The sequence below is a fragment of the Desarmillaria tabescens genome (assembly GCF_030435595.1).
Source record: "Desarmillaria tabescens strain CCBAS 213 chromosome Unknown EV420scaffold_96, whole genome shotgun sequence".
Taxonomy (NCBI): domain Eukaryota; kingdom Fungi; phylum Basidiomycota; class Agaricomycetes; order Agaricales; family Physalacriaceae; genus Desarmillaria; species Desarmillaria tabescens.
The window spans coordinates 64,395-77,390 of record NW_026848395.1 but is presented as its reverse complement, the minus strand read 5'-3'; the positions used below and the strand labels follow the sequence as shown (position 1 = coordinate 77,390).

The following is a 12,996-nucleotide window of genomic DNA, read 5'->3' as shown; positions in this document are numbered from 1 at the left end:
ACCCTACTATAAATTTGTACTCAAAAAATGTTTGTAGGTACCAATATGGACAATAAATCCCTTTTGTTGCGGTTATACAGGGAAGGAGACAACCTTTAAAAACAAAAGAACTCCGAGGATTCAAACAAATCCCGACACCGTCGCTATGGATATGTTGTGCATCCAAAGTGACAAATCCAATCAAGAGTCGATTGATCAATTGATCCAAAGGATCGATGATCAGGACCCTGATCAAATTGATCAAAGGTCCACGAAGGAACTGGAAATCCCAGCCAACCTACCAAGACGGAGAGACCGACCTCCGCCATAGGGGACGCTGGATTCCCAGACTGCAGGACTGATCAACCTCGAAAGGTTGACAGTCAAGAGCTATGACCAATCTGGTCGACTCGACAGAAACCCATCCATGCGAGTTGGAATCTTCACGAACGGTGAAGAGGCAGTACACCACCCACAAAACATCATTACGGACGACCTCAATTGGACAAATCTGGAATAGTGGTGGGGATCTAAACAAGATTATTCGCATCATTCATGACCCGCTTAATCCCACTGATCACACTGCATCATCATTACCCTCATCTGATGATCTGTTTGATGGCCCAATAGATCCAATCATACTTCTATGGGCCCGACCCCTCTTCTACCGAGTCACACTTCATAAGAAGCTGACTGTGGCACATCCAGAAGGGGATGGAAACAAAATCATATACATTGGGACGCCTCTCGTATGCTAACCCAGCCAATCTGGAAGGAAGCAACATGTTAGAACACAAAAAGAGGACCCCACCAAATGAAACAACTACTTCCAATCCCACTGGACAACACGGGGTACGAGGGATTTCCCCTGCCGCCAAATCGGCAATGAACCCCAACAGTCAGGACATGCTGCCTTGCAGTGGCGCTGATGACACAAGAGGTCAAAACAAAGGCCGAACTGGGGCCAGACTCTCGGAAAAGCGCGACTCGTGCGCAACCTCAGAAACGAGCAAGCGAACCGTTGCTGCTGGCGGCGGTGGATCAAGAATGAGTAGGCCCCTCTGTGATGGCGGGGAACCCCTCGGAAAAGCGGAGACCCATGCTGCAGGGACAATGAAGGCCTGCAGCGTAATAGAGCTACCGGATGAAGGTTTGGCAGTAACCTCCATTGTCCCTGGAAGCAGGACCGACACCCCAGCTCGGATCAAGCTCCCAGCGGGGGAGAAGAAATTGCCTGACATGGGGAAAGTTCCGGGAGAGCTGGAGAGCCCCCCACATCAGGATCAGGCTGCGCTCAGTCGCCCTGGTGAAGATCGGTCAGCAATCCGGGCTGCCGCTCCTACCCCAATTGTAGCAATGGCTCGCGTTGGAAAAGCAGCTGAGGCAAGGAACCAGGAGAATCCTAAGGGACCCCCTGGCGAGCCAACAAGTGTGCGTCCGCGAAGGATTACTGATCTACCCATCGGGGTAAAGGACAAGGGTGAGGACCCTTCAAGAGCAAAGACCTCGCAGGGCGAAAGCCATACTGTTCGAGGCAGAGACAAGGACAAGGAGTCTCTGGGTAGTAAACCCTCGAGGATCCGGCTCTCCCCCTCGAGGTAACCAAGTCAAGAAAATGGTAACTATTACTGGAATACCTGACGACGGGAAGTACCGGAAAATGAACACCAACTCAACATCCAGTTGGTGCTCATTTTCTGAGACCCCCATTAATTTCAGTTACCAAAAGAGTTTACGGGACTCTTAAAAACCCGGACTGTGCGGGCCATCCCCGAGTGGAAAAGACCTTAGTAGCACAAGCGAACAGGCAGGAAGCTAAGTAACTGCAGAAGCACAAAGGGCCACAAAACCTGCAGTGAACAGCGACAGGGGGAAGTCCCCGATGCCGAAAGAGGGAAATCTCGAGTACTCATCGGAGGAGTACCCTTCGGACTCAAGAAATTCTGGTTAAACTCATCCAAGAGGAGGAACTCATGAAGCATAGGAGTAACGCTCAGACTCTACCACCCCTGTTAAAAACAGTAACCGACACTCTGCTCGTGACTGTTAAACAGGCGGTAATGAGAAGAGGTGACTCACCCATGAGACCTCCCCGATGAGAAAGACCAGATGCACCCTATATACCTATGTGGACGCCAAGGGCCATGCGCCTTAAAATCAAAGGCCGCAGAACCCACTTATAGTGGATATACCCTTGACAGACAGGAAAGTTAGGCGATTAATGCCCAGCCTAGACAACCTGCCATTGAAGGAAATCCATTAAAATCCTATCCTGACCGACTGACCAGTGGACCCGCAAAACGTGAAAATCAGAACTCACGTATGAAGTGGTCTATACCCCACAGTCATCAGATCATACCACTACGGTACAGATGCAATACCAGAGGATTTAGGATGGTGACCCATCATCCCAATCCCCTGCATTCCTACCTCGACAAGCTTTGGAAAATAGCAAACTGATAAACAACACCAAGTTCCCTGACTAAAGAGCCCCACTAAAGGATTGGTTGGCGGCACACTCCTAAACATCTGAGTCACTGAATATCAGTACCAGACTGGAGCCCTACATGAGAACAAACAACCTTAGCATGTGCCATAGTCAAAACTTCAAGATGCCACCTCATTAACTATACCCCCGGAGAACAGTCCGAATCAGGAGCCATTGGCTCAAACATCGAACGATAAATCCCTTTCATTCAGAAATACAGGAAAGGAAGAAAACCTCTAAAAACAATAGTTACGACTTATAGAGGAGGAGAAAACCTTCAAAGAAATCAAATGGTAAAACCAGAAAGGCTCCACTGCAATGAAAATGATGAGCCATCATTGAACGTCGAGGAACCCTCTGGAACAACCAAGTTAAAGGATGATAAATCCCTTTCATCCCGATCAACAGGGGAAGGACAAAACCTTCACAAAAAATCATTAATTAAACCAGAGTTATTGGATCCCCAATCTATGGGTACTGCCAATCCCTTTCGCTGGGAAATACGAGGCTGCGGAAGCCATACAACCGAACACCAAAGTGGGAACACCCTTGGGAACCTGGAACAAAGCCCTAACATAACCTGGGCAACAACCCAGAGTCCAATGATGCCCACTACTCCCATCACCATAGCCATGTCCCTACCAGCATTTGAAATGCCACAGGACATAGGCCATTATGAGAAGCATACCCAAGAATTATATGCCATAATAATTGCCTGGGAGAACAATGAAGCTGTTTTTTCAAGCCAGCATTCAAGCAACAGCTAGGATTGAACAGGAGGAGTCTCTAAGAAGTGAAGATCTCGGGGAGCTGGTTCTCCCCTCGAGGACTCCTTCAAGGAACTACGTCTCTATTCAAGACTAACGCGACACAAAGAATGACTGCGATGAATCCCCACAACAGTAACCGACACTATGCTCGCGACTGTTGACCACCAAAACCAGACTTGTTGGACCCTGCCCGTACAGGTACTACTGCCAATCCCTTTTGTTGGGACATGCGAGGCTGCGGAAGCCATACAACCGTATTCAATGAGGACTCCAACCAACCTTACCACTAAGGAGAAACCCCTCGAGTGGGGAACTCCGTGGCAAAATACATTGGATGAATCATTACGAACAGTAAATTCCTTCTGTTCAGAATCACAGGGAAGGAAGTAAACCTTTAAAAACCAACGGTTACATATATTTATTCCCCTTTCGCTGGGACACGCAAGGCTATAAAAACCTTTTGTCGGCAAACACGAGGCTATGGTAGCCACACAACCAATAGACAAGGAATCTATCTAGATTTCCAAATCGAGGAGTAAACCTCGTAAAAACCACATATTTATAACGAAGTAAGGTCAATACCACCCACATGAGGGTTGGGATGGTATGTGACCTCGAAGAACAAAAAAAATCCCAGAGTTTAAATGCGCTCTATATTCAGATTCTACAGATCTTCAGGAGAATGACCTCCTAAATAAATGATCAGCGACTGAGAACAGTCAGAGTTACTTATCAGCGACCTTCGCAGATAATGGTGCCCATGCACAACCTACCAAAGCAGAGAGACCGACCTCTACCGTAGATGGAGCACCAACAAGAACCCCACCAAAGAAATTCATCCCCGAGGGATCACCTCACCTAGCCCAGCGATTGCAAGGGTCTCCGATATCCAAAATCACCCAACGAGTGTTGATATCGACACGAGACAAACCTTGTTCAATCCAAGTTAAGGATTGATGATCTAAGGTCCCAAATTCCAAACCGCCGAAGTCACTACACCCCAAACACGGGTGTACTTACAAAGAAGTTACACTGAGAGCAAAGCTCCAGTACCAAGGACGGAGTTCCATGAGGAAGTGGACTCTAACAAAGCGCAAGTAGCACCGAGAAGTGGGATCGAGATCATCTATCATGATATGATAAATGTCTCCATCACCACCCCAACAAGAAACCTAAACCATCGGTTAGAAGACGATCACAATTTGCAACACTTGAAGCAGCAGAGGGATAACACCATATCATCTCCTGGCTCTTCAGAGAATCAACCATCGTTTAACTGAATGGCTACAAAGGTTTATTTGCTGTCAAAAGGAATGGGCAGTTACTCTCGTGGAAGGACTCCATAAAAACCCACCAGCATCAGGCTCTGTCCAATGGGAAACCTATAACATCCTGACCAAACATCCATAGCCAAGTTGCAACTAAGGCAACAGGGTTAGACACCAACCCATGTTTACTGCGACTGGCCAAAATGGGCCAACAAGTGAGCCGGACCCTTCAAGGTCCTTGCAAAAGAACGGCTAGAAGCACATGAACGAAGCTTACTGGTGGAATGGAGAATCCACAAAGTGATTCAATAAGTCTACCGAAACTTATTGAAGAGGAGGAAGATGACAGACCTCCATGGCAAGACGCACTAGAGGAAAGCCCTTCAGTTCAGAAGGCGAACCCGATACTTCAAGGGACCGAGAGCTCAATACTCTTTCTGGATTCCCTGGGTCCAGCTTCAGACGCAACCGAGCGTTCTGTATCTCCTCTGTCAAAACATCGAATGAGAAGGCGAACCTTACACTGACTCAGTCGGGACGACTGAGTCTTAGTGAGGGGGTAATGTCATGAATTCACCCCTATTTTTCGCTTATCTTATCTTATCATGGTATCTTATCATGGCAAGTCGGCAATTCATCATTCAACTCTCATCATCATTCCTCGTACCTGATCCACATCATTCATGACCCGCTCAGTCACATCGCCCACACGGCATTACCTCGCCATGGACCATATCACTGGGACTCTGTCATGGGCTCTGCAGCCATACACGGTGGGAGGTGGCACCATATGGATAATGCCCTTCCCACTCGCAGGAGTGCTTCTAGCATCATCATGCTCACACCAGATCATCGGAGCATTGCCACAACACAACCATCAATCTTCCCTGATAGGTCCCTGGATTCACTGCTCACATGCATGATCTGTTTGATGGCCCATAGACCGATCACACTCTATGGGCCAGATCCTTCTTCACCCAGTCATGCTTCTTTAGGTTGTCTGTGATCACATCCTAGGATGGACAAGCCGCCACATACGCTCCTCAGAAGACAGCGCCCTATGGACGCTGGCCTTCTTACTCGCAGGAGGGCTTCTCCTATACCAAGCACCATATGATACAGAGGACATAGAAGACAGCGCTGCATTGGGACAGTACACACCAAGACACAGGAGCGGTACATACTAGTAAATACCACAATGTATTTAAACAAGCCTTGCTGTGATCTTACACCCCAGCTTTGGCTAAAGTTATACACTCCTAACTTTTCACGCAGAAACTCCCTGTTTCGTGCCTAAGGACTATCGTACCTTACCTAGCGATTGCAACACCCTCTTCACAACTGAATCACCGAACGCAAGTGACAGTTTAGAGGCAACCGTTGTTCAATCCAAGTTAGTGCGTTACATTTACACTGTTAGGATATCCATAAAATTGTTTGATTAAGTAGGCTGCAGGAACTTTCAATGTTCTCAAATTTAAGTATTCATACTTATTTAATGATGTTCAAGGTCAATCTGACTTGGACTCAGACATGGTTAGTCACCAGATAACCAGCATCAAGACTACTTGGACACTCAGATTCAATGTAAGCTTCAATTCACTAGTATATAATATTACTGACAATGATACATAAATATATTTTGATAGCAGCGGTCTAAGATCCCTTTTTCGAGAATGCTTTGCTGGTTGTCCACTTGGTTTTGCACTAACATACTGTACTAAGGTCTCTGAATCTTCAGGCTCTAATGTTACCTTATGCTTTCTTGATATCATCCATGGCTTAGGTTCAGGCCCACATGCTTCAGAACCACCAGGAGTGAGGTGGATTAAAATGAGAGACAAGACAGACACAAAAGAGTACAACACATAATCAGCATAATACCATCCTGTGTGCCCCAACGTAGCAGCAGAAATGAAGAAGTTTGATCTGTGTTAGTATCTCATGCCATCAGGCTATGTGTTATAACCCTTGCTAGTCGTGTTAGATAACATGCACTAGGGCTGCACACCGTCCATATCTGTACCATATACTGTATGAGCAAGGCTGCTGAAGGCATCGATCCATATAATTATGGCCATTATGATCATATATACAGCCATATTCGTTGTCAAGATTTCATCTCATCAATATGCATCAGTATAGTGTGCAATGGATGTTAGACTGACATACTAAATAGTTTGAGATGCTACATAGGAATCCTGGCCAGGAAAATGCCATTTTCAGTCAGTTTAAGAGGCATGCTATGATGTCATACTTCCTTTAAGGCAAATGTTTGAGGCGTTGAGGGCTGCAATAGATGGTAAGATGAATGAAAAGGATTTTTAGATGCTCGAATTCATGTTAGACAGCAAAAACAGGGTTCAAAAATGCCTCCTCCCATCTGGTTGCACTGCCACATACAAGCTGCACATATATGGCCATCAACGGCTGTACTGTATGGTATTATTTGGAGGGCTCATGGCTTTGGTATGTATTCTGCACATGGGAGCTGTATCACCATACAATACAGTGATAGTGCATAGCCCTAACATGTGCACCATGTGCTCTGGCACATTTGCCTAGCAAGTAGATAATGTTTGCTTAGAAGGCAAATGAGTACAGAATACTATGAAAACTAGCTACTTATATATCTTTCTGTATCTTCTAGTACTTTCTTCATCTTAGTAAACCTTTACTCAGCAAGACTCAGGCTAACTGGTATAGAAAGCCTAATGGTCATGCTTCAGATAAATGACATTCCAAATAGATCAGTATCTGAGTACCCCTGGGACACAATGGATCATGGATTTAGGATAATTGGACATTATATCATATATACTAATATACATAATAACTAAAAGTATATTATATATAACCAAAATTGTATTTGATTATTCACTGTAAGAAATATTAATATTAATAATATGCACGATATAGGGTCTGTCTTCCTCTCCTATCTCAAGAAATATAATGCATCAGTATCACTCTCTCTTGCACTTGACCTGATTTTCCAGATGGAAAAAGACTCAGTCATCAGTCCTATCATCATAACTTTTCATATCTATCTGATTATCATATAACTGGTCTGATACAGAATCTCCATAGTACAGACATATGGCCTGCTCCCCAGTGTATACTGTACTATTATGACTGGATATTCACATAATGCATAACAACCCTCTGTGAAGTGAATATCTGTGAACTTCATAACATGTAACAGGCCCTTTTAGTGCCTTAAATTACTAAATATAGCATTATTTTTTCGGTCCAGCTAATGCTGGACTGCCTATTAAGGTAGATGACATCATAATGAAGATGTAATTTTGTGAAGATGTGCATAACATGTAACACCCTGTGAAGATCCAGTTGTAATAGTACAGTATGCATCAAATGCTTTCACTATCTTGTGTGTGTCAAATTATGGAAAGTATGGGAGTGTTCCAAATATCTAAATAATCATTTGTATCTCATCACTACACTGCATGTGAGTACACACCTTACTATTCACACAATGTATCTTCCCCTCAACATAGCCTTAAATCTCTTCTGTCATACAATGTCTGCACCAAGACCCTCACCTCACACTGATAAATTGGCCTACTTTGTGAATGTGTATGAGTCATGTGATCCTCTGATCTCTTCACATGGTCTCACTGCTGACCAATTGTGTGACTGAGCTTCTGAGCTTGGAATCATGGTCACATAATTGGTCAGCTGTAACAGTTACATCCAATTCTTGAAGTCGTTAAGAAACAATAATCATAGAGGCTATTTTCTGGTTATAATAAGATTTGGGCTGGCTTCTGGTAGCTGGGTGAGTCAGGAAACAGTACTAGAATGCTCATAAGCCTAAATAACATAAAAGTGGACCTGCTGATGATGTATGGGGATTCTGGAGAGGGGGTAGCATAGGTAATTTCACAAAAATGGCTGCAATATTCACTTTTGGGGTTTTTTAAGGAGATGCATGCATTGGATTGACCAGAGGACTTTGCCAATTGATTATCTGACCTTGGAAATCTCAAACCAATTCCTCTATAGCACTTGTAGCACATTTTATTACTAGGATTAGATGAGCACATTAGCTTTTTAAGAGAGGATTGGGGTGCACATATGGTTTATTTTATTTTCTGACCTTCAGATGAGACTGGGATTGTCACCAATGAATTCTTTGACCTTGAAAACACTAAAACGACTATAGGAATGATTTATCAGGCTCCAGAAATGGTAGTAATGATAATATTACACTTCAGGAGGAGCACATATAGGAAATCACTTTTCTGTGCCTCGGAACACTTCAGATGTTTTACCATTGTATTTCAAGACCTCAAGAACCTTTGAATAACACCAGAATTCAAAGAAAACCTTCAGAAATACATGTTAAAAAAGGGTAATAGGGGATGGAGGAGATATACCTTGTATTATGCATTTCTAGTGGTTGGGGAAGGTATTACTGTTATATAATAGATGATATATATTGTCTAATGATGTGTATAATTTTCCATATCCATCTGAAATGAATTGGAAGAGATATAGGTAAATCATTCTGCAAATGATGAGAAGCACATCCTCAATTTTAATATTCTGGCTATTCCATGGGATAGAGACTATCAGAATCAGATTCCTTGACACATAAAACAGTAGAATTATAAGTTATTCATTTTTATAATTGTTTTATGTATAGGTGACTACTCCTAAGACCTAAGTACTTTTTCCTTATGTGGTTGATTAATCTTGTTCCATTGAATTGGTCATACTAACAGGCTAGTAACAGCGCACTTCTCTGGGTCCAATTACTATAAATAGTATTTTAAAATTCAAAATGACACAGATATGAAGCATGACCATTAGGCTTTCCATAAACTAGACATTGCACCAGCTTGCACAGCCACAGGGTCATCAATATTCCACAAGTCGAGTGTCATTGCTGATACCCAGTGAGAAGTCCCTGTATTGCAGTAGAATTAGAGAGAATGTACTTGAATAGTTGTCCACATATCAATCTGGTCTGAATATGCCTGAATCAGAATCGAACACCTGCCTGATTTACTTGCTTCAATTGGTGCCTGGCTGGTGTGATGCATCTTGCTTTTGACTTTGACTATGATTTTCTTGACAATTGAACCTGGCTTTTCTAATTCTCTCTATGGCACCTGAAAAATACCAAGGCACACATTTTTGCAACTGTACTTGTCACTGTGGTGGCAGCAAATATGTTTCTGCTAAGACCTTTGGATGCCACTTCTCCTTCCACACTGCTATTCCATTGATGCTGGAGGAACAGCTCTATCATGCAGCTCAGTCTCAAACTCAGGGTCATAGCAGAGTCACAAAGGGTGTGAGGCGAGTTACAAAAGTCAAGCAGATGGTGAAGCAGAGAACACAGGAAAAGGATACTGTATCTGGCCCTTTGCTCAACAATATGCTAGTACGTCTTCCTCCATATTATTTTCATGTTGGTCTGACTACAGTATAGGATAACAACATTGCATCAAGCAGGTCCACTGAGGCTGGACCAAGCCATGCTATGAGGTCTGATGGCGACATTGGTATGGACAAACATCATCATTCCCCGGTGCATCTATACAGTTCTTGCGATGATGGCAGTGATCACGATGGCCCAGATATCGGATGCATGGAGGATATACATCTCAGTGATGTCGACAACAATGCAGACAACTCATCTGAGGCATTCTCGGTCCCATTTACTTCCTCTCTTCAACTCTATCAACAGTGCTGAATATACTGGTATCAAGGACAGTGATGTCAAGCTTTCTCATATCCATACCTCAATGGTGTTCATCCAGCAAATCAAGGATGCAATACTAGAAAACAGCACACTTTCTTCTGATGCCATTGAGCACCTGAGGAACTCATCTGAGGAGGTTGCACAGGCTGACCATGATCTCCTACTTGGCTTTGAGCTCTTTCTCTCTCATTCCAATGCATCTGAAGACTCATATACCAGATCTTGCAGTGCTATCAAGTGATGCTTCCCTGAGGCTGATGTCCTGTCTTATGCACAGGTGAAGAAGCACCTCGCTTCCTTTACTGGTATACACCATTGTTCATGATATGTGTCTAAAATCATGTATTGCCTACACAGAGTCATTTTCTGAATATGAGATGTGCCCATATTGCCAATCACCACATTATGATCCTAAGAAGCTTGCCAGCAGTGACAGCCAGATCAAGATTGCTCAACAAACATTTCATACCATTCCTATCAGACTCTAGCTTCAGATTCTTCGCAATCATCCTGAAATAGCAAAGCAGATGCGCTATTGCAGAGAATGTACAAATGAGATCCTCGAGACATTGAGGAAAGGAGGTGGAGTCATTGAAGATTACAATGATGTCTTCCATAGTGCCAAGTATCTGAAGGCTGTCGCAGATGGAATTATCAGCCCTAATGACATTTGCCTGCTGTTCTCAATTGATGGTGCACAACTATATACCATGAAGCTTTCTGACTGCTGGATCTACATCTGGATCATTCTTGATCTTAATCCTAATCTTCATTACAAGAAGATTCATATCCTTCCTGGTGGTTTCATATCTGGACCAAACAAACCCAAGAATATCGACTCTTTCCTTTTTGTTGGTCTTCACCACCTCTCTGCTATTCAGAAGGAGGGTTTGCATATGTGGGATGCCATTGATAACATGGTCCTTACATCCAGACTATTTCTTTTACTTGGCATGGCAGATGGTCCAGCTATGGCCTATTTGAATGGATGGAATGGTCATAATGCAACTTATGGCTGTTGCCTTCTTTGTGGCCTGCGAGGCCAACATAAGCCTAATGGTTCTCACTATTATCCAGCTATTTCTGCACTCTCCGATTTTCCTCCCAATGCCTGTAAACATTCTGAGCCTTGCAATCATCCAAGTATTTCAGTCAACAATCTTCCAGCCTTTTTGCAGACAAAGTACAACAGTGACTTACATGCAGTTATGAAAGCTATGAATGATGCCCAGTACAGGCGATTTCGGCAGAATACTGGCATCAGTAAGCCCAGCATATTCAGTGCGATAACTCATATTCTCGGTATACCCAGCTGCTTTACTGCAGACCTCATGCATCTCGGTGCACTCAACCTTACAGACCTGTTTTTTTGGGCTATTCCATGGTACCATGGACTGCAACAAGTCAGATTCAAAGGATCTATGGGATTGGGTAGTGTTCAAAGAGGATCCTGTTTGGAAAGCACATGGGAAGACCATTGGCGATATCCTTCCCTACCTTCCTGGTTCCTTTGATCGTCCACCCCACAATCCTGCAGAGAAGATTAACAGTGGATACAAGGCTTGGGAGTTTCTAACATACTTCTATGGATATGGTCCTGGAGTTTTCCATGACATCCTTCCAGAGAAGTATTACAAACACCTTTGTCTTCTCATTTCTCCAATCCAAATTCTTCACCAGCGCTGTATACGTCACTCACAGCTTATCCTTGCACATGAGCAACTCCTTCAATTCATCTTTGATTTCGAAAATCTCTACTACCAGCAAAAAACATCACACATTCATTTCATTTGGAAAAGTATTCACCTTCTGTCTCATCTTGCAGCAGAAACTGTGTGTCTAGGTCCACTTTGTTGTATGACTCAGTGGCCTATGGAATGGTGTATTGGAGAGTATGGCAAGGAAATCTGCCAGCCTTCATGCCCCTATGCCAATCTCTCTCTGTGTGGTGTGATTAGTGGTCAGATCAATGTGCTGAAGGCCCTTATCCCAGAGATTGATGATTCTCATGATCCAACACTTCCTCAGGGCTCTCTGGATTTGTCCAGAGGATATGTCTTGTTGAAAAAGCTTGACAATATTGATCGCTCTATTTCTGATCCTGAACATGAAGCTATCATACACTATCAAAGCAAATATACAGACTCTCCATATCTAGAAAGGTTTAACTATCCTGTTCGAAAATAGGCTCACCTTCATCTTCCAGTTGGACAGGTTGTTTGTACGGCATGATGAGAGGAACTAAGGTCTCTTGGCCAGATTCGTATGTTGAGGTTTGTCAAGGTTTGTGTCATACAGATTCCCATCCCAGATTGGCTTAATACTAAAATTAATATGCCATATTACAGATTCATGATCACATCGAGAAGGATTCTATTGATTTTGCAGAAGTGAAATATTTCTTCCGCATGATCATAGAATCACAACTTCATGTCGTTGCAATGATATCCAAATTTTCTCAGCTGGACTTCCAGCTTCTGAAGAAATCATCACGAACACTCTGGTCATGCAAATATGTTATGGTTTTGCTATTTGCTTACACTTTCTCACTTACTTGCATGATGACACTATGCTTCTATCGTATGTTTTCCACATGGTTTCATTCACACAGTACTATTATTAGCCTACCTATTGTGTATTTAAGTAGAGCCTCTGCTGGCCCAAAACCCAGCTTCGGCTAAGGTTTAATCTACCCAATCCATACTCCTTGCTTTGTGACTATCTGAGTTCGCTCACTTGCTCTTTCCTCAAACTGAGACC

At 43.5% G+C, this 12,996-nt stretch overlaps 3 protein-coding genes across 3 annotated transcripts; all 3 read left to right on the top strand.

Annotated features, from left to right (window-relative positions):
* Positions 1 to 4,860: 4,860 nt before the first annotated feature.
* EV420DRAFT_1486646 (uncharacterized protein) lies at positions 4,861 to 6,327 on the top strand (the record flags this gene model as incomplete). The annotated part of the gene is made up of 7 exons (XM_060470430.1): positions 4,861 to 5,056; positions 5,132 to 5,399; positions 5,448 to 5,500; positions 5,523 to 5,681; positions 5,781 to 5,902; positions 5,955 to 6,092; positions 6,292 to 6,327. 7 exons carry the CDS (start codon positions 4,861 to 4,863, stop codon positions 6,325 to 6,327), a joined length of 972 nt encoding a protein of 323 aa, XP_060322976.1.
* Positions 6,328 to 9,756: 3,429 nt separating this feature from the next.
* EV420DRAFT_1651390 (uncharacterized protein) lies at positions 9,757 to 10,477 on the top strand (the record flags this gene model as incomplete). Its single annotated transcript, XM_060478543.1, has 3 exons — positions 9,757 to 9,915; positions 9,964 to 10,036; positions 10,095 to 10,477. The coding sequence occupies 3 exons, from the start codon at positions 9,757 to 9,759 to the stop codon at positions 10,475 to 10,477; spliced, it is 615 nt and encodes a 204-aa protein (XP_060322975.1).
* Positions 10,478 to 11,165: 688 nt separating this feature from the next.
* EV420DRAFT_1218012 (uncharacterized protein) lies at positions 11,166 to 11,606 on the top strand (the record flags this gene model as incomplete). Its single annotated transcript, XM_060466430.1, has 1 exon — positions 11,166 to 11,606. A coding segment is annotated over one exon (441 nt), but the record flags the coding sequence as incomplete, so codon positions are not given.
* Between the last annotated feature and the right edge of the window lie 1,390 nt (positions 11,607 to 12,996).